The 22,458-nt window shown below is 43.0% G+C and overlaps 1 protein-coding gene and 1 pseudogene across 9 annotated transcripts in view; one reads left to right on the top strand and one right to left on the bottom strand.

Moving 5' to 3' along the window:
* Positions 1-387: 387 nt before the first annotated feature.
* LOC139539316 (recQ-like DNA helicase BLM) lies at positions 388-5,359 on the top strand (annotated as a pseudogene).
* Positions 5,360-12,133: 6,774 nt separating this feature from the next.
* The window catches only part of LOC139540481 (FERM domain-containing protein 5-like), a 123,842-nt gene continuing 113,517 nt past the window's right edge, over positions 12,134-22,458 (bottom strand). For 8 of the 9 annotated variants that reach the window (XM_071344336.1, XM_071344338.1, XM_071344340.1 and 5 more), the window contains 4 exons: positions 21,536-21,610; positions 20,798-20,866; positions 20,552-20,658; positions 12,134-17,153 (listed from right to left, as the gene is read on the bottom strand). In XM_071344336.1, coding sequence (XP_071200437.1) covers positions 16,570-17,153; positions 20,552-20,658; positions 20,798-20,866; positions 21,536-21,610 — 835 coding nt within the window. In that variant the 3' untranslated portion in view covers positions 12,134-16,569. The remainder of the gene's footprint in view (positions 17,154-20,551; positions 20,659-20,797; positions 20,867-21,535; positions 21,611-22,458) is intronic. The other variant, XM_071344342.1, reaches the window with a different exon arrangement.

Genomic DNA, 22,458 nt, shown 5'->3' with positions numbered 1-22,458 from the left:
TTTGTTGTAAGCTGGAGGTCACCTATTTAAGGATGAACATCTTGGCAGTGTGTTGATGATAAAGAATGACATCGGCATTGAAAAGACAACATAAACTCATCTCCCAAAACTTTTCCCCAGATCATCAAAGTAGATGGAGTGACACAGCTGTCATAGATCTTGATGACAAGTCGGAGCTAGATGAAGACCTAGATTTCACCCCACCCCACCCCCCCTTTCCACAAGCCCAGAGGATTTCAGTCATTCTATTTCTACAAAGGAAACAAGGTACGTTTCTGCTGTACATGTGTACATTCATCTGTTGCATTTTAGTTTATGATTGTGTTTAACATTTGTTTCTAATGGACATATGACTTGAGGCCTGATGGTGTGAATGCACTTGATATGATGTTGTACAGCAAGCTATATCTATTTGGCAAACGTATATTATGATCACAACAGATTGAAGTCAGCTGGCTCTGCAGTCAGTCAAGACATCAGCCCTGTATCAACAAGGGTGTCAAGCCTGCAGATGGTCCTCCTAAAGAAAGAAGAGGTGAATAACATGGGTTGTGTTTAAGCCAGATGTTTCAGTCTATTTTGAAAATGTCAGTGAACATACCAGTATGCTTATAATTCTATTGTATTGCCTCCATTTTATTTTTCCCGAATAGTCACCAATCTAAAATCAGAAGATCCATTTTTGAGGATCATGGATCATTGAGTATCATCAGTGCTCTGGTGGATTCCATTCCCAAGCATGAACTGATAGGCCTGTCCTGTGGGACAGAACTCTTACTGCAGCGGGCTCACAGGTAATTCCTTGATTCTGCGCAATATGGGACAACAGCTGTAGATTAAGTTTCAGCTGTAATTTTACTGTGACATGTATTAATCTCACGTGATATATTGTTGTCTCTACCTTCTTGCCCTTTGTGCTGTTGTCTGTGTCCAATAATGTTCGTACCATGTTGTGCTGCTGCCATGTTGTCATGTTGTGTTACTAACATGCTGTGTTGTCATGTGTTGCTGCCATGCTATGTTGTTCTCTTAGGTCTCTTTATGCAGTGTTGTGGTCTCTCTTGTCGTGATGTGTGTTTTGTCCTATATTTTTATTAAATGTTTAATGACGGCCTATTGTAAATAAGAATTTGTTCTTAACTGACTTGCCTAGTTAAATAAAGGTTACATTTATTTTTAAATCTAACAAATCTGCTAGTTATATCACGTTTTACCTTCAGGAAAAGGATCATTGCTACTGGCAGCAGTGACACATCTTTCGAGACACAACAGCCAGACAGCACTGTCTTTGAACTCAGATTTAGAGAAAAGCCTACCTTTTCTTTTGCTACACCGAGTGTCCTGTCTACCACCACTTGCCTGCCCAAGGATAAAGGAGATTCTTCCATGAAAACCCTTCCATTCAGGGGATCCTCAGTCATATTTGTGGACTACAACAGCAGTTTGTTTGAGGACTCTGACTGCATGATCAATGGAGTTCTGACACAAAGCACCTCTTGGAAACCCAGCACTCTGGCAAGTCCTATTTTCTCTGGAGACGAGGGGAAAGTATTTACAAGAGGCCAAAGTAATTGTGACTCTCTCCAAATAACACCATCTCCAAAAATCAAACTTGTGATGTGGATCAGTCAAATCTCTTCTTCTCACAGAAGAGGCCGGCAGCTGCTGTACAAGGGACTGGGGAGAGCAGTACCCAAGCCTCTGTTGCTCAAGAGTGCTGGGTTTCCAAGAGGTGCTTTGTGTCAACTCCATTGATCAGGCAGTCACGGAGCCGGATATATTTTTTTTCATTGATGACTTTGACATAGATGACATCAGTGATTCAGATATCCCTGATTACTTTGATGAACCCCTGAGCTCCTCGGCATCAAGGCAAGAAGCACTGCAGTGCTGTCACTAAAGTGGTGTGTGAGGGAGGACCAAGAACATCAACATGGCAAAAGCTCCTAAAATCCCCTCTCCTGGCAAGTACATTCAAGTTATAGAGCAGCCTTGAGATTTGATTGTATTGTTCCTTCTACTAAACAAATGTGATTATTTTTTCTTACATGTATTACTTGGTCTGTAGCCCAGACACCCATGTTTATCTCTCATATCATTTGCAGAGCCCACATAAAGAAACCCTGCCCACGATCGTTTCAGAGGCTTCAACTTCCCCAACTGTCCAGAGATTATGATTTTCCACAAGTGCTTTGGTCTGGTTCCTATTCAATCAACTAGTGACCATTAATGCTACGTTGTTCGGTGAAGACTCATTTTTCCTGAAGCCCACAGGTGAGTGATGAATCAATGCAGATTGTATCAAATCAAATTGTATTTGTCACATGCGCCGAATACAAGTGTAGACCTTATTGTGAAATGCTTACTTTCAAGCCCTTAACCATCACTGCAGTTCAAGAAGAGTTAAGAACATTGTACTATACAACAAGTGCATTTTAATGCGTTAATTCAAATAACTTAAACTGACTTTGCAGATGTGTAACATTTAGTAGGTATGAACAGATCATTTTGATTTGGAAATGTAATAAACTGTGATTTATTTCCTGTTTTTCAGGAGGGGGTAAAAGTCTTTGTTACCAGCTGCCGGCCTGTGTGTGTGCAGGAGTGACTGAGGTCATCTCACCACTGAAATCACTCATTGTAGATCAGGTCCAGAAACTCATTACTCTTCATGTACGTTTTCAACCATACTGCTCACAGTGCGAAGTATGAAATGTGTACATTCTTGCTACCCTGTGCGTGGAAGGTGTTTTAAACATCCGTACATGCTTTTAGATTCCTGCCACAAGTGTGTCTGGTGACAAGGCTGATGGTGAAGCAGGGAGGATCTTGCAGCTGTCCAAAAAGGACCCCCATCATTAAACTGCTTTATGCCACTCCTGAGAAGGTGAGAATAAAATCACAAGACCTGTAGCGAAAACTAACATTAACCTCTTCTTGAAAACCCTCTGTTTGATCTAGTGCGTGTTTTGTTCGCACTGTGACAATAACATGCTTACCAAGAACAGAAACTGCTCTAATCAAACCTGTGTTTTCTGACCTATCCCTTTCCCCGGGTGTGTGCGAGTGGCAGATTGATCAGTCCCCTTCAGAACCTGTATGAGAGCGGTCTTCTGGCATGCTTTGTCATTGAGGCTCACTGTCAGTCAGGTAGGTTCATGTAGGGAATGTGATGCTTTATCTGTCCTACGGTTTTGTGGTCATGGATGAGCCTCATGCCCACTTTATTTTTTTAAAATCTGTGGGGCCATGACTTCCGGCCAGACTACAAGTGGATGCATGAGCTACGGAGAAAGTGCCCCCGCATGGCTCTAACGGCCACAGCCACCCCCCGTGTCCAGAAGGACATCCTCAACCAGCTGCAGATGACCGGACTTCAGGTGTACGTACTCTAAGAGGTGTCTTACCTGGGACAAAATACCAGTACAGATGTAGTGATGTCTTATGCAAACATACAGCAGCTGTTTGAATGAATGTTCCTCACGGTGTCTTTTCTCTTTCAGATTTACCATCAGTTTCAACAGAAACAACCTCAAGTATGCTGTGCTACCCAAGAAACCCAAGAAGGTAGATGAGGACTGCATCAACTAGATCAATAACCATTATCCACGTTAGTGTTCTCCCTAAGTTTGTCTGAAGTTTCCAATGCTCATTGAATCATTTGAGGACTGGGATCATGACTTGGTTTTTACTCCTTGTGTGTACTCTAGGTGATTCAGGCATTGTGTGCTGTCTGTCCCGTAATGACTGACACCATGGCTGACAGTCTTCAGAGGGCTGGTATACTAGAGCTAGATTACCACACAGGCCCTCAATGACAAAGACAGAGAATATGTGCAGACCAAGTGGATCAATCAGGATGGCTGCCAGGTGAGGTGATCTCAACAGATGTTAACATCACTAATAACCTTCCACTAACTTCATGAAGAGGTTAATGTTGTATCCCTGTCCTCCTGGTCATGTGTGCCACCATAGCCTTTGGCATAGGCATCGACAAGTCTGATGTTCGCTATGTGATCCACGCCAGTCTCCAAGTCAGTGGAGGGCTACTACCAGGAGTCGGGCAGAGCAGCCAGGGACAGGGATCTCTCACTGCATCCTCTTCTACTCCTACTCTGACATCATTCGCATCGAGAGGTTCATTTTAGAGATTTTTTTTACTTAATCCTTATTTTACCAGGTACGTATCTGAATTCTGACTATATAGGCCTACATCTTCTTACAAAGAATACTCTGCAAGTTTGTATGTGTTATAACACACACACATTGGAACATTTCTGTGAAAGTATTGCAAGTTTCATGGAAGGGTCTAAAATCCTGTAAGTCAAAGTGTGAAAAGTTGGATCCAGATATGGCAAATCTGCGAACCAAAACCGACTGACTCTGAACATGCTGGTGGACATTTTATTGGGTAAGCAGTAAAGTGTAGCGTCACTCAAATTCAGCATTAACAATGGCTGTATGTGTTCTGAGAAACCAACAATGTGTTCTGATAGGCACTAAAACTGCCCGTTTCCAATCGGGGATGTTTGGGTTTGGAGCGGCCTTCTCCAGACACAACGCTGACAGGCTGTTCAAGAAGCTTGCGCTGGATCACCTCCTGGTGGAGGACCTGTACATCACAGCCAATGGCCAGGCAGTGGCCTACAGCTCTACTGGACTCAATGCCATAAACATCCTAGGGGGACACACACATCACACACTGGCTTCATGTGAAGACATACTCTTCAATAGCAGTGTTTTCCATATGCACCAGCCACCAGCCTTCATTGTAATCTAGCTACTTTTTCCACTTTAACTAGGCTTCCTTTCATTTTAAAAGTTTAAATTCGCTAGTCAGAAAAGTCTGTGTAGACTTCTGCTAGAATGAACAATATGCATCTTCTAGTGATCTATTGATAGGACAGGTTCCTGTCAGTCACAAAGCGAGCAACGGCAGGTAAAGACTACTGGTTTGGCAGTTTGCTGTCTTTCCCGGCTCTCGGTACCTATGTTATTTTTGTGTGCTGTGGTTAGCTGCAGTCTAATTTATTTTACGGAGGAGTGAGAGGATGATGCATCTTCATCGTCTCCTGTGAGTGAATTTACACGTCCCATGTAATGCAAGTGGTAACGATGAGTTGAAATTAGAGGTCGAATGATTATGATTTTCCAACGCCTATACCGATTATTGGAGGACCAAAATATGCCGATACCGATTAATCGGCCGATTTGTTATATATATATAATATATATATATATATATATATATATATATATACAGTGGGGAGAACAAGTATTTGATACACTGCCGATTTTGCAGGTTTTCCTACTTACAAAGCATGTAGAGGTCTGTAATTTTTATCATAGGTACACTTCAACTGTGAGAGACGGAATCTAAAACAAAAATCCAGAAAATCACATTGTATGATTTTTAAGGAAATTATTTGCATTTTATTGCATGACATAAGTATTTGATCACCTACCAACCAGTAAGAATTCCGGCTCTCACAGACCTGTTAGTTTTTCTTTAAGAAGCCCTCCTGTTCTCCACTCATTACCTGTATTAACTGCACCTGTTTGAACTCGTTACCTGTATAAAAGACACCTGTCCACACACTCAATCAAACAGACTCCAACCTCTCCACAATGGCCAAGACCAGAGAGCTGTGTAAGGACATCAGGGATAAAATTGTAGACCTGCACAAGGCTGGGATGGGCTACAGGACAATAGGCAAGCAGCTTGGTGAGAAGGCAACAACTGTTGGCGCAATTATTAGAAAATGGAAGAAGTTGAAGTTGACGGTCAATCACCCTCGGTCTGGGGCTCCATGCAAGATCTCACCTCGTGGGGCATCAATGATCATGAGGAACGTGAGGGATCAGCCCAGAACTACACGGCAGGACCTGGTCAATGACCTGAAGAGAGCTGGGACCACAGTCTCAAAGAAAACCATTAGTAACACACTACGCCGTCATGGATTAAAATCCTGCAGCGCACGCAAGGTCCCCCTGCTCAAGCCAGCGCATGTCCAGGCCCGTCTGAAGTTTGCCAATGACCATCTGGATGATCCAGAGGAGGAATGGGAGAAGGTCATGTGGTCTGATGAGACAAAAATAGAGCTTTTTGGTCTAAACTCCACTCGCCGTGTTTGGAGGAAAAAGAAGGATGAGTACAACTCTAAGAACACCATCCCAACCGTGAAGCATGGAGGTGGAAACATCATTCTTTGGGGATGCTTTTCTGCAAAGGGGACAGGACGACTGCACCGTATTGAGGGGAGGATGGATGGGGCCATGTATCGCGAGATCTTGGCCAACAACCTCCTTCCCTCAGTAAGAGCATTGAAGATGGGTCGTGGCTGGGTCTTCCAGCAAGACAACGACCCGAAACACACAGCCAGGGCAACTAAGGAGTGGCTCTGTAAGAAGCATCTCAAGGTCTTGGAGTGGCCTAGCCAGTCTCCAGACCTGAACCCAATAGAATATCTTTGGAGGGAGCTGAAAGTCCGTATTGCCCAGCGACAGCCCCGAAACCTGAAGGATCTGGAGAAGGTCTGTATGGAGGAGTGGGCCAAAATCCCTGCTGCAGTGTGTGCAAACCTGGTCAAGAACTACAGGAAACGTATGATCTCTGTAATTGCAAACAAAGGTTTCTGTACCAAATATTAAGTTCTGCTTTTCTGATGTATCAAATACTTATGTCATGCAATAAAATGCAAATTAATTACTTAAAAATCATACAATGTGATTTTCTGGATTTTTGTTTTAGATTCCGTCTCTCACAGTTGAAGTGTACCTATGATAAAAATTACAGACCTCTACATGCTTTGTAAGTAGGAAAACCTGCAAAATCGGCAGTGTATCAAATACTTGTTCTCCCCACTGTATATATATATATTTGTAGTAATGACAATTACAACAATACTCAATGAACAATTATTTTAACTTAATATAATACATCAATAAAATCAATTTAGTCTCAAATAAATAATTAAACATGTTCAATTTGGTTTAAATAATGCAAAAACAAAGTGTTGGAGAAGAAAGTAAAAGTGCAATATGTGCCATGTAAAAAATCTAATGTTTAAGTTCCTTGCTCAGAACATGAGAACATATGAAAGCTGGTGGTTCCTTTTAACATGAGTCTTCAATATTCCCAGGTAAGAAGTTTTAGGTTGTAGTTTATTATAGGACTATTTCTCTCTATACCATTTGTATTTCATATACCTTTGACTATTGGATGTTCTAATAGGTACTTTAGTATTGCCAGCCTAATCTCGGGAGTTGATAGGCTTGAAGTCATAAACAGCGCAATGCTTGAAGCATTTCGAAGAGCTGCTGGCAAACGCAGGAAAGTGCTGTTTGAAGGAATGCTTACGAGCCTGCTGCTGCCTACCACCGCTCAGTCAGACTGCGCTATCAAATCAATGGAAAGTGTTTTTTCTGTAATAGGGAATTAATGATCAATGGGTCAGAGACATGGGAGGAATTTGTCTAGGCATTGAGCCTGAAACAGGATACTTGTTATTTGGCCATTGGCCCAATTGTATTGCCAGGAATTGTAATTGGACAACCACAGACTAGGGTTGGGGGTATAAAACTACACCCTGTCACTTTGTTCTGTGGAGAGAATCACTGAGGACGGGAGAATGAACATCTATCTCTCAGCATTACATCTATGATTTGTCCTCTTTAAATAAACCTATTTCTCTCCCCCTGATTTGCTTTGGAGTCTGTGTTATTGAAGAGTAACAACTGCTAACACTGGGGAGCATTGCTGCACAGCTATTTTCAGGTTTCTCCAGAGATGTTCGATCGGGTTCAAGTCCGGGCTCTGGCTGGGCCACTCAAGGACATTCACAGACTTGTTCCGAAGCCACTCCTGTGTTGTCTTGGCTGTGTGCATAGGGTTGTTGTCCTGTTGGAAGGTGAACCTTCGCCCAAGGCTGAGGTCCAGAGCACTCTTCATCAAGGATCTCGCAGTACTTTCCTCTGTTCATCTTTGCCTCGACCCTGACTAGTTTCCCAGTCCCTGACCATGAGAAACACCCCCACAGCATGATGCTGCCACCCCCATGCTTCACAGTAGGGATGGTGCCAGGTTTCTTCCAAATGTGACGCTTGGCATTCAGGCCAAAGAGTTCAATCTTCGTTTCATCAGAGCAGAGAATCTTGTTTCTCATGGTCTGAGAGTCTTTAGGTGCCTTTTGGCAAACTCCAAGTGGGCTGTCATGTGCCTTTTTTACAGAGGAGTGACTTCTGTCTGGCCACTCTACCATTAAGGCCTGCTTGGTGGAGTGCTGCAGAGATGGTTGTCCTTCTGGAAGGTTCTCCCATCTCCACAGAGGAACTCTAGAGCTCTGTCAAGTGACTATCGAGTTCTTGATCACCTCCTTGACCAAGGCCCTTCTCCCCTGATTGCTCAGTTTGGCAGGGTGGCTAGCTCTAGGAAGAGTCTCGGTGGTTCCAAACTTCTTTCATTAAAGAATTATGAAGACCACTGTGTTCTTGGGGACCTTCAATGCTGTAGAAATTTGTTGGTACCCTTCCCCAGATCTGTGTTTCGACACAATCCTGTCTCGGAGCTCTAAGGACAATTCCTTTGACCTCATGGCTTGGTTTTTGCTCTGACATGCACTGTCAACTGTGGGACCTTATATAGACAGGTGTGTGCCTTTCCAAATCATGTCCAATCAATTAAATGTACCACACGTGGACTCCAATCAAGTTGTAGAAACATCTCAAGGATAATCAATGGCAACAGGATGCACCTGAGCTCAATTTCAAGTATCATAGCAAAGCGTCTGAATACTTATGTAAATAAGTTTTGGCATTATGGGGTATTGTGTGTAGATTGCTGAGGATTTAGTTTTTTATTTAATCAATTTTAGAATAAAGCTGTAACTTAACAATGTGAAAAAAGTCAAATGGGTCTGAATACTTTCCTGAAAGCACTGAATATGATATTATTAAAGATATTGATATATGCCTACAGATTTGTTTAGTGTCGACAATGGAGTGAGTAGGAGTGCTGCTTTCCAGTGGTGGAAAAAGTATCCAATTGTCATACTTGAGTAAAAGGTAGACCTTAATAGAAAATTACTCAAGTCAGTCACCTAGTAAAATACTATTTGTGTAAAAGTAAACAAATATTTGGTTTTAAATATACTTAAGTATCAAAAGTAAATGTAATTGCTAAAATATACTTGAGTATCAAAAGTATATAAATCATTTCAAATTCCTTATATTAAGCAAGCCAGATGGCACAATTTTATTCTTTACATTTATGGATAGCTAGGGGCACACTCCAACACTCAGACATAGTTTTTAAATTAAGTATTTGTGTTTAGTTAGTCCACCAAATCAGAGGCAGTACGGATGACCAGGGATGTTCTCTCTCTCTCTCTCTATATATATATATATATATATATATATATATATACAGTGGGGAGAACAAGTATTTGATACACTGCCGATTTTGCAGGTTTTTTCATACAAATCACAATGTATGATTTTTAAGTAATGAATTTGCATTTTATTGCATGACATAAGTATTTGATACATCAGAAAAGCAGAACTTAATACTTGGTACAGAAACCTTTGTTTGCAATTACAGAGATCATACGTTTCCTGTAGTTCTTGACCAGGTTTGCACACACTGCAGCAGGGATTTTGGCCCACTCCTCCATACAGACCTTCTCCAGATCCTTCAGGTTTCGGGGCTGTCGCTGGGCAATACGGACTTTCAGCTCCCTCCAAAGATTTTCTATTGGGTTCAGGTCTGGAGACTGGCTAGGCCACTCCAGGACCTTGAGATGCTTCTTACGGAGCCACTCCTTAGTTGCCCTGGCTGTGTGTTTCGGGTCGTTGTCATGCTGGAAGACCCAGCCACGACCCCTCTTCAATGCTCTTACTGAGGGAAGGAGGTTGTTGGCCAAGATCTCGCGATACATGGCCCCATCCTTCCTCCCCTCAATACGGTGCAGTCGTCCTGTCCCCTTTGCAGAAAAGCATCCCCAAAGAATGATGTTTCCACCTCCATGCTTCACGGTTGGGATGGTGTTCTTGGGGTTGTACTCATCCTTCTTCTTCCTCCAAACACGGCGAGTGGAGTTTAGACCAAAAAGCTCTATTTTTGTCTCATCAGACCACATGACCTTCACCCATTCCTCCTCTGGATCATCCAGATGGTCATTGGCAAACTTCAGACGGGCCTGGACATGCGCTGGCTTGAGCAGGGGGACCTTGCGTGCGCTGCAGGATTTTAATCCATGACGGCGTAGTGTATTACTAATGGTTTTCTTTGAGACTGTGGTCCCAGCTCTCTTCAGATCATTGGCCAGGTCCTGCCGTGTAGTTCTGGGCTGATCCCTCACCTTCCTCATGATCATTGATGCCCCACGAGGTGAGATCTTGCATGGAGCCCCAGACCGAGGGTGATTGACCGTCATCTTGAACTTCTTCCATTTTCTAATAATTGAACCAACAGTTGTTGCCTTCTCACCAAGCTGCTTGCCTATTGTCCTGTAGCCCATCCCAGCCTTGTGCAGGTCTACAATTTTAACTCTGATGTCCTTACACAGCTCTCTGGTCTTGGCCATTGTGGAGAGGTTGGAGTCTGTTTGATTGAGTGTGTGGACAGGTGTCTTTTATACATGTAACGAGTTCAAACAGGTGCAGTTAATACAGGTAATGAGTGGAGAACAGGGGGGCTTCTTAAAGAAAAACTAACAGGTCTGTGAGAGCCGGAATTCTTACTGGTTGGTAGGTGATCAAATACTTATGTCATGCAATAAAATGCAAATTAATTACTTAAAAATCATACAATGTGATTTTCTGGATTTTTGTTTTAGATTCCGTCTCACAGTTGAAGTGTACCTATAATAAAAATGACAGACCTCTACATGCTTTGTAAGTAGGAAAACCTGCAAAATCGGCATTGTTTCAAATACTTGTTCTCCCCACTGTATATAAAATCCTGCTGAATTAACCAAAATTAAATACAAAGATGTTGGTCAGTCATATTTGTGCCCTGCTGTTTGACCTGTAGAGTGGTTGGTTTCTGTTAACGCTGTCTGAACCTCTTTGCAGCTGAGGAGCAGTCGGCTGACACCACTGGAAGCTCTACTATGGCATGGATAGACATGACGCGAGGCCGCAGAGACCAAGAGAAAGACACTGGGTCATCCAGTTATTTCAACAATAACAGCAGAGAAGGCCCCTGCATTCTGGAAATTCAAAAAGTTGAAAGGGTTCGTGTTATGTCTCAAAAGTGCTTCTACACCTGCATTGCTTGCTGTTTTAGGCTGGGTTTCTGTACAGCACTTTGAGATATCAGCTGATGTAAGAAGGGCTTTATAAATACATTTGATTTGAAAAGTCTTATGAGGTTATGGGGCAGGGTCTAACTCCAGAGGTGAATCTAAAGGCCGGGGCTCAGCAGGAAGGGTCTTAGCAGGACGAGGCTCAAGGCCAGCAGCAGCAGCCCCCCCAGTGGGATGGAGCCCCAGCTTCATGGCCCTCCCCACACCACAGACCAACAGCTGGTCATTCCTCAAACCAGCCTTTTCTGCACTGTAGGTGTATACCTGGAGTCCAACAGAGGGACTCCGTGGAATAGCAAAACAATCGTAGTCATAGGCAACAGTACATCATTTGAGACTGACTCATTTTGTTTACAATTTACTGTAAATGATTTACTTGTTACATTTTAACTGTTTTTGCACAATGTGTATTTTTCTACAGCGTTATCTTTGTCTTCCAGTCTGTCTATTTATCATTGTTTTTTTCTTTAACAATATTTCTTAGTTTTATCCTTTCAGCTGTGAAGGTTTCCACTTTTAATAAAGGCTCCTGAAAATATGATTCCTAAATGTGATATTGCTCACCTGCTTTCACCTGAACAAAGCTCATTTGAGAGATTGTGTTGATTTTTTGTTGTCTTGAACACCTACTTCGAATACTGTACTTACTGCCATTTACCCCCAAAACATGCAATATGAAGAGGTTTCCTTTAGACGTCAGTATAGTATGAACTTTCAGAAAATCTATCGGAGACATACTGTTTTCATGGAAAGATTATACAACATTTGACATTTTAATTGCATTGATGGGAATGTGCAGTGAAGAGCCATAAACCACAAGAATCCACTTTACATTTTTATCCAATGTTTATTTCAAGTTTGAGTAGTTTAATGGCACCAGTTACAAGGGACTATCAGAGAGAAACAATATTTTATACTGTGTTGTACAGAAGGTTTCCTACAGTACAAACATGGGTTCGGAATGGATGAGACTGAACAAGGACTGGATTTGGCACATACATTTGTATATATTTGTATATTCATATATTACGTAAATAAACAGCAACCTTCAGTCCTGACATGGAAAGATGCAGAATACATAAGACATGCCGACAGACACTGGTATGCATATACACTTATTTACATGTATATGCATGGCTGTGTGAGCGTCTGTTTGCTTGGGAGCTGGTGAGGGGGTAGAAGCATATTACAAGGTGACAATAGTATGAGTGATTTTATTAACTCCCTCAGCTGCTCTGTTTGCCCTCTACTTGTTAAGTAGTATTACTGTGAGAGTAAAGGGGACCTTCAGGAAAAGACCGCTCAATGCCATTTACCTTGTATGCAGTCAAACTAGCATATTCTTTTTCAAGCTGTCCTTTTTGCTTGGCTACTGTTTACTCTTCATGTCACTGGCAAACAGCCATCATATGTAGAATATCTTGCACCTCCTTTTATCAGAATAATAGCCAGTCAATGTTATGTATTAGCCTGTGGTTTCCAGTTCAGACTTTGTGTATGGCCAGTGTATTGACTTTTGAAATTAATGTCATTTGAAATTAATGTAGTTTGTCCTATAAACTTAACTGCAGAATGATTGCCAACATACTGCATGTAAACCATAGCAGATGTCCAAAGATAACATCAGAACAATTCCATACTGTTTAACAAACTACCAGCAAGAGTCTGAAACACCTACCAGACAAACAAGTACTACAGCCAGTTCTCAATAGAGATCAGTCAAATAAAATAATTTAAACATGACATCACCAGACCAAAGGTACTGTATAGTTTCAAGGTTTTTCAAAGGCAACATACCTGTACAGACAGATACAGGTGGAGACAACTACAGAACTTTCCCCCAGACACACAGATGACTCACGCTGCCATAAGTGCTGACCATAAACATGACATGGGATCAGTAACCACCACCCTATATTAACACAACATCTACAGCATGAGAAGTCAAAGCTACACAGCAAGCAGTGTTTTCCCTTTGAGTCTGTGAAATGAAAGGTTCGTCCATACTTTATGAGGAGGATGCACTGAATATATGTCTATGTCCATTCACTCATTTGCCCCTTTTGTAAAATGCAGAGCTGTTAGGTACTAAAGATTCCAGGCACAGGGAAAGACGCTTCGGTCACATTGAAGTACTGTTGAACAAAACTCTGAAGGCTAACATCCCAACAAGAGCACTAACAATGAAAGAAACACTATAAAATGTGGTAAATACTAAGAATAATGATAACTGCATTTGTCTTCACATTATTACTGTTTTTATAAAAAAGGAAAAGGAGCATACCATGAGCTCTTGTTGGTTTTGTAGATACAGCGACAGTAGACAGATTTTTGACACTGCAAAAACCAACAGCACAATGTCCAGTGTAAGACTCCTGTTTACATTTCTATGTCCATTTGCTCTTACAGTTTGACTGATTATTGCTCATTGAATGATGCTGCCTTAATTGGTGCATGCTTGGAAAGACATTTGAAGCTACATAATGCTAATGCATACGAACGTAGACCATCAATTGACATTTCCCTTTTAGCTCTTCCAGTTCCCTGACATTTAAGAAGTAACACTAACATACTCTGCCTACTGTCCTGTTGACCTTTACAGTATTTAGCTTTAGGCAAGTAATAAATAGGAAATATGAATGCATAAAACAATGAAACAGTACCGTTATCTTGCATATCGGATCTACACTCCCCGTCCAGGTACAGACAAATTCAACCTTTCAAGTCATCCTCCATCCTTGTATCTGTTGTTCATTGGAAGTGCATGCATGGTATACGAGCATAGAGAGCATGCATATTTGACTCAGGGATTTCTGCCTTTATACGGTATATAACGGTTGCTGCATCAGATTTGCTACTAAGGGCTGCTTTTACCACCCCTGTGCCATAAACATGGATATTTATCACCACAGATGTCTGGGATCCACCCGGTTGATTGAGGGTTAAGAACTGAAATGGCTATGAATACAGTAGACACCCAGCCATAGCACTACAGTATGCTGTAGTGTCTTCATTGCTGGGTCTACCTCAACTAGCAGGGTGCTGTTGGGAGACAGACTACACTTAGGGCCAGGGGCTACAGTGCTCTGGTTACATGGGCCCAGGCTGGGTTCCCCAGGGCAGAGCAGGCAACAGCACCGCTGGGGGATCAGAGGATGGATCAGCTGTATGGAGGTCATGGTGTTAAATAACAGGCCAAAACAGGCATGGCTGTACTGCCAATTGAATCACAAGCACCAAGTGCTCACATATGCATTCCCCTTTGACTATACTTGTACCGGCCACTTTCATGTGAGGCTGGTCACTCACCAGTTCCTCATTGCTTACCTCTTCTGACGTCCCGTGTACCTCTTTCTCACTCAATCTCTTTCTTTCCAATCTCTCTTACTTATCACTCTCTTTTATTCTCCCTTTTCAAAAATAAGACCATATTTTTCTGTCAACACTTCACATTATCATCTTGAAGTTTGTTACATTCCTACATACAAACACACAAACACACTCACACCTGCACCAGGTACAGTAGAGGAGGTAGACAAAAACACAAAAACAGATTTTACCCAGAATCCAGCAGCCATGACAGCAGAATTATTGCTCATTTGAGCTATGAGGCAGAAGAGTCTGTACAGTCACCACTCAAACTTTGGAAAACTATTGACTATCTGCATTTGTTGTGATGTTTACAGGCATGTCTTTGGACTGACTATGCTTTTTCTGTTGGTATTGTAGTCCAGCCTACTTTCTAAAATATGTATTGTTCCTCCACCATCTGTTGTGCCTTCCTGGCCCATAGTGGGCATTGGAAATAGTTGTATTGACTTCTAAAAAGCGTGCATACAGTGACTGATTTTTCATTGCTGGTGGAGTGAGAGAGGTGTGATCTGTGGAGAGTCAGTGGATCTGGATAAAATACCTGTTTCTGAGTTAAACCCCCCTTCCAATATGTCCATAAATGCTAGACCTCACTTGAAACACAGCGCTAAAAAATGTATAATTTAATCTTCATTAACAAAATAACATTTCAGTTCTGTTAAAATATACATGGAAAAACTGTCAATATATTAGGAAACAAACTACTTTGTACAAAAAGTACATCATTGTAATTCTTATGCTAACAATTAATTGTAGTGTGATATACACAAACTTAAGAGCAAGGTTGATATGTAACTAAAATAAACCATAAATTCTTTATACAAAGAAATCCTTAAATTTCATCAGATCTTAACATAATAAAGACATGTAGACACAACTAAATTAAGAAATATGACAAAACAAATGCACTCATTCAAAAGTACTGAAGTATTTAACAATAAGAGTATTGCACATCTACCTAGACTGGTCCTATTGGTGCTAGTGAGTGTTTCCATGAGGTTGATCATCAACACTTCTAACAGCTACTGACACAATGGGGTCACAAAACACCATGGTTACTGGTTTATCCTGTATCCTTTATAAAACTTCACAGTTTCTACTTTAAACACATACAGTAGTTGCATTTCCACTAAATTATAACTTTAAAACAATCCGCCAAATTCAAAACGGTCTTCATGTCATCTACTTTTTTCTTCATAAAAGGCATTTGGTAATCATCCTGACTTACTCAATTTCAATCACTTGCACTTTGACAGACAGACACAATGCACATTGCTCTAATTTCCCTCACATAAGGTGTTCTGATTGATGGCCATCCAATGAAAATCATTAAAGATGTATTGATTGGGATGGATGTTTTCAAAACTGTATCTAGCTCACTTCGTTCTGAACCATTTCAATGACTTGGTGGCTTTCCTGATATCCTTGCAACATATTCCTCCCATATGCAAATGTTTTATGTTCCAAACAATAAATAGTAAATGAAGGCAACTTTCATTCGTTGCAACAAAATGTCTACTTCCTAAAAAGTAACGTTCTAAAATACTTCAGTTCTTTGATTTCAGTTTAATATTTTTTTGTTTATATTTTTTGAAAAAATAAAATACCTGAAATGACCTGAAATAAAAAGAAATGCAAAAATGTCTTCTGGCTTTGTAAAAAAGAAACTAACGTAAAGGGAAAAAAAGGGGGAGTAACTCAAAATGGAGGGAGAGAGAGAGAAACTCCTGGCACAGTGATTCCAGGAGTGGTCCGAGGTGTATGTCAGCAGGAGTATCATGAGAGAAGCTGGGTTCATGGTTGGGACGGGGCTGCCCTCCATCTCTCCGGAGCCTTAATCGTCTTCTCAAACCCCCGAATGGGCTTACGCACTCTATGGCCTCACTCTCTCTCATTTGTTAATGAGCAAACTGCCCGCCCAGCGGAGCTTGAAGGCAAACCACCGCCTGAGGGGACAAAAGTATTCGTAATGGAACTGCTCAAATTCGGGGGTCTGGCGGATATCACGTAAAAATGCAACGTCAAGGTCGGATTCGGTGAGGACGATGAGGAGGAGGAGCAAGACAAAGAGGAGTCCAATGGTCACAAGGAGCAAACGGAGGACACTTAAAACAAACTTATTCACCTGTTCCACTTCGCTGAGCGACGAGGCACCCCCTGCACCCTCTACCGCCGCTCTACTGTCTGTCAAGTCGCCTGCCTCCCCCACAGAGGGGGTGCCCGCCTCCGACTCCTTCTCCTCCTCGATGCTGCAGGGGGCTCCATTGACCTGGCGTGCCACGGCCAACTCCAGGCTGTGCTCTGCCACGGGGGTGGGCAGCACACTGTCAGAGGGGCTGTAGGCCTCGTCAGAGATCACCGCAGAGCCCTCGCTGGCGTTCGTGGCCAGGCTGCGGGAGCGCGGCATGAAGGAGTCCCCATGGGACACAGAGCGCACAGGCGTAGAGTGGGCACTGTCACGCAACGACTCCAGACCTGTCAGGGCAGGGGGGCGGGGCGAGGAGGGTGAGGGAAGAGAGAAACAGAAACACTCAGGAGAAATAAAAACATACCAGTAGAGTTGGCTACAGACTCCAGCTGTCCACACACTATGCATACACTATCCACACACTATGCATACACTATCCACACACTATGCATACACTATCCACACACTATGCATACACTATCCACACACTATGCATACACTATCCACACACTATGCATACACTATCCACACACTATGCATACACTATCCACACACTATGCATACACGACAGACCACTGACATGAGATGTATCTACAGACTATCTAGTGTTCACACTGGTACAGCAGGTATAGAGGAGTTCATAAACGGGGTGTAAAGAGGTCTGTTACAGGCATGAGACACTCAGGCTCCAGTCATACCAGTCTGAGAAGGGAAACCTGATCATAGATCCCCAGAGTGAGAGGGGGTTTCCAGTACACACAATACTGCAGTGCTAATGTCTAATAAGAGATAGCTTCAATCCTGTGAGAGCATATCAGTGTGTTTATACAGTAACATAATGCAATCTGTTTGCTTTAATGGTGGATCATATGAACATGAGTCTGGACTGGATCATTGATCTAGATGAAGGTCTGATGAGTGGGCAATGTCCAGTGACATATAGATAGATCAACAAACACATGCTCCATTCTATTTAGCAGCTCGTTCATTAGTCCCACGGCACTCTGAGCCCTCCCAGGTCTAAACCTTGAAGGTCACAGTGGGTGTGCGTTTTATCTTTCAGTCAGAAGCTAATATAGGCCTATGTACTGTATATGGACTCTTGATAGGCCTTCAAGTCAAAGTACAGGACGATAATAACACACACTAAGTATTGCTCATTTCAACCTACTAACAGGGAGTTAAAATGACCACAACATGTGAAGTAAACAGGCCTATGCAATAACGGGGAGAATATCATAATCCACAAGATAGTAATACATATAAATATTTCAAGTAATGTCCCATGTCAATTGAATTCCCTTTGCTCTCATTTTCAACTGTCATGATTTCCTAAATAACTTCTGACACAGTATTGGTCTCTGGGGTAGCCTAGCGGGAGCTTTTGGATGCATTAAAGGTTGCTAGCTCATTGGTGATCACATGCTTACCCTGTAAAAAGCAAAAGCAGCATTTTTGAATATACCTAAAGGACATGCAAACAAAAGTATCTAGATATTCTCTTTATAAGAGCTGAAGGACAGACGTCACTGCGGGTGAGAAAGGGTTGAGCTTGCACTGACTGTTCCATTCCTCAGACAGCCACCGCAATATTACACCTTCATAGAGGCAGAGGGATTAACATATCTCCTGAAGATGAGGCGTATGTCAATGCTCATACGTGTGCTTTTCATCCATAGGCCAAAAAAATCCTTGTCAAGGAATTACAAAATCGAGATTAAGCCAGCTCTGTTAAACCATGCTGACTGCTGAGATTCTGTCAAAGCAAAAGCAGGGTGCCTCTGAAGTGGGTGGCAGTGAGAGGCCATCTTTACTCATTGGTAATCTCCTTCAGTACATCATAGGATATGCTTGGTTGCAGGGCAGATTGCCAAATGCAACCTACAAACAATTGACTGCACAATATATTTTGCAAAGGACATCAAAATCCTTGAAAGGCCAAGATATAATTCAAAATATATTGAATTCAAAATCAAATCATAACTTCACAAATCAACAACAAACCAGGATCAGCTCATTAGTTTGTACCTCAACCACCACAACCAGAATAATGAGACCCATAAACTCAAGACTTCGTCTAAACCAACAAAAGGATAAATGAACCAACATCTCAAAGAAAAATAGACCAAAAGACACTCCATTCACAAAGGACCACCAAGGACCATATGATTTAGAGGATCAGACATCAACAGCATCAAATGCATGGTGCCATTTCCATTCGGTCAACATTGATGTGGTGGGAGTGATTTAACACAGAGAGAGCTGGTAACTGTGTAACACACACTCCAGGATGGTGCTGATGAGGTTACCTGTCGGGGTGCTGGACTGGGGACGGCTGTCGGGCTGGCCGTCAGGCAGAGGGGTGCCAGGCAGGATGGGGGGAGGCAGAGGGGAGAGGCTGTCAGGCTCCTGCCCAGTCAGGGCAGGGTAGAGGGGCAGAACGCCCAGGGCCTTTCCCAGCATCCGGGGTCCCAGGCTCAGCACGCGCACCTTCACATCTCGGTAGCAGTGGTTGATCATCCGCAGGTGGACGTTCACCCGGGTGGTGATGCGGATCAGACACTTTACCATGATGGCGTCTTCTAGAGCTCAAAGCATGTGTGTCTTTGTACAGTCCTGGTGGTCCCTGTCCCAGAGCCCTGGTGGTCTCACTATGTGTGTTAGACTGATGGCTGCTGTCTTGGCTGGCAGTATGAGGGCTAGCGAGAGCCACTGTCCTGCTCTAGCAGTGTTCCGACGGCCAGCGCTGGCCCTGTTCAGGCCCCACCCAGGGCAGTGACATACATGGAGAGAAAGGCCCTGGCTATTTTCAGCAGGGGTATTAATACTACTGTAAGACAGCCAGTCAGCACAGGCAGGGGGTGATGGGTGATGGGTGATGGGTGAGAACTTCTCATAGCTCTCTGAGACATGCAGCACCAGACCCTCTCACTCATTGCAAGCAGCCTAGAGCCAGACCTGCGTATAGCCAGGTGTACATACTGGGAGGCAGGCAGGGACTCAACTGTGACAAGGACAGGTACCAGTGACCTTCAGTCATGCTGCTCCTGTTCACCCAAGCCCATGCTGCAGTGTCAGCCTGCAAGGTTAGCCTCAGGGACAAAGGCAGGTCAGATCACTGTGTGTGAGGAGGAGCAGGCCCACCTGCAGGCTCAGAGCCCAGGCCCCAGGGCAGGTGGACTGACTGATGGCTGCACCAACTGCCTTTGTACTGGCACTGTACCCCTCACTCTCACACACACGCCCAGCGCTGAGAGCTGGCACTGAAATAGAGCAGCCTGAGTGACACACACACATGCGACTTAGAACCTGCAACACTCCCACAAGCCGGGACATGGTCAAGCTCAGGTTACAGTGTGTGTATATGCGTGTGTGTTCTGGGGAGGGGGATAACAGGCTCCCAAATAGGAGCAAGAACCTGATCCATTTAAAACTCGTTGGATTTAACAACCTCCCCTCTTTTATTGCTCCATTGAATTATCCACAGATGACTTTTAAAACCACAGATCCAAACTAATGCGTTGCGACACATTCCCACAACTCTCCAGTCTACCGTACATGTTCATATAGCTACAGAAAACTGACAGAGCTGTGTCCCTACTGTCCACAATCCTGAGGGGATTGTTATTGAGTGCCAGGTTTGACTGAGGGGACTAGTGTGTCAAGTGTCAGGTCAAACTCTTACCCTCCATGATGGATATGTGGACAGCTCTCCGGCGGGTGCGTGGAACACTGGTGAGGCGCGGGCCATGAGTTATGGACGGACAGCTTCTACTGGGAACCAGGCCAGCCCTGTGGAGACACACAACATGCACATGTCCACACATACACAAACACACATACGTAGGCACACATGCACACACATCCCATATTTGTAATCTGAAATGATACACTGCCCCCATTGACATCTAGTGGATAGCATTGATATTACCTGTGTATTTCTGGAGGCTCTCGTTTGATTTTGGCACTCTGCTCCATCACTTCTTTCGCTACTCGTCCACTACAATAGAGCACAATAATTGGGCTCAGACTTACACACACACACACACACACACACACACACACACACACACACACACACACACACACACACACACACACACACACACACACACACACACACACACACACACACCCTGGTGCCACACAGTACACTGACAGCAGTTCAGTGAGAAGCATAAGTACAGTACATGGGAACTGAGATTAGATTAACCTGGTGAACCCACTCTCTAACCCAATCACTGTCTCAAGACAATACTGCAATATCAAACAAATAACCAAAGGTTGAAACACAAACTGAACCTTTCATCATAACACACTGGACTCACCTGTAATCATTTGAAACCATTTGAAACCATTGAACATTTAGATTTCTAGTTCATATTGTGGTGAAACACAATAACTATAAAACAGGTGAAACACAATAACTCTAAAACCTTTAAAAGGTTTCACATGCCCAGTTATTTTTCCCGCCGCTTGCCCTTTGGTGTTCACAGATATGAAAAGAATGAAATGGAACCTGCAACTAAAACACTGTCCCGTCTGTGTCCTCTAGCCTACTGTGTGAGGTGTCAGGCACAGGTAAAGGTCCCCTCCTAAGCGACAAGCTCTACAGCACAGCTGTGGGCTCTCTGCTGTGCCCTCTATTCACTGTCACAATTGGCTATACCTGTAGCGGAAACGACTCCCCTTGAAGAACAGGTTGCTGCTGGACACTGTCCGCACCTGACTCGACTTCTCCAGCCTGATGAAGGGGGAAAAGAAGGGAAGAGGAAAGAAAGAAAAAGGAAAGAAAGAAAAGAGGGGTGAAGTTTTGGAGCTGTTAATACTTTTTACTCTTTACATTGTAAGGAGTCTGTGGACTGATCCTATTCTCTCTCCTACAGCATCACAGCATATTCTCACTTTGCTGTTCTCACTTTTAGTACATACAATGGGCTTCTTTATTTCCAGCCTTCTTATATTCTATCTGGTTCTCTAAGCCCAGGTTGGACTGGAAACCATGCCATGGTCAGGGTGACTGTCATGTATTATGGCCTAGTGCCTAGTCCTCCTGGGAGATGTGTGCATGCAATATTTTATTTTATTTCTTTATTTTTTATTTCACCTTTATTTAACCAGGTAGGCTAGTTGAGAACAAGTTCTCATTTGCAACTGCGACCTGGCCAAGATAAAGCATAGCAATTTGACACATACAACCACACAGAGTTACACATGGAATAAACAAAACATACAGTCAATAATACAGTAGAAAAATAAGTCTATATACAATGTGAGCAAATGAGGTGAGATAAGGGAGGTAAAGGCAAAAAATGCCATGGTGGCGAGGTAAATACAATATAGCAAGTAAAACACTGGAATGGTAGATTTGCAGTGGAAGAATGTGCAAAGTAGAAATATAAATAATGGGGTGCAAAGGAGCTAAATAAATAAATAAATACCGTAGGGGAAGAGGTAGTTGTTTGGGCTAAATTATAGATGGGCTATGTACAGGTGCAGTAATCTGTGAGCTGCTCTGACAGCTGGTGCTTAAGGCTAGTGAGGGAGATAAGTGTTTCCAGCTTCAGAGATTTTTGCAGTTCGTTCCAGTCA

The sequence above is a fragment of the Salvelinus alpinus genome, chromosome 15 (assembly GCF_045679555.1).
Source record: "Salvelinus alpinus chromosome 15, SLU_Salpinus.1, whole genome shotgun sequence".
Lineage (NCBI taxonomy): Eukaryota > Metazoa > Chordata > Actinopteri > Salmoniformes > Salmonidae > Salvelinus > Salvelinus alpinus.
The sequence above is the reverse complement of the archived record's forward strand: the minus strand, read 5'-3'. Positions and strand labels throughout refer to the sequence as shown.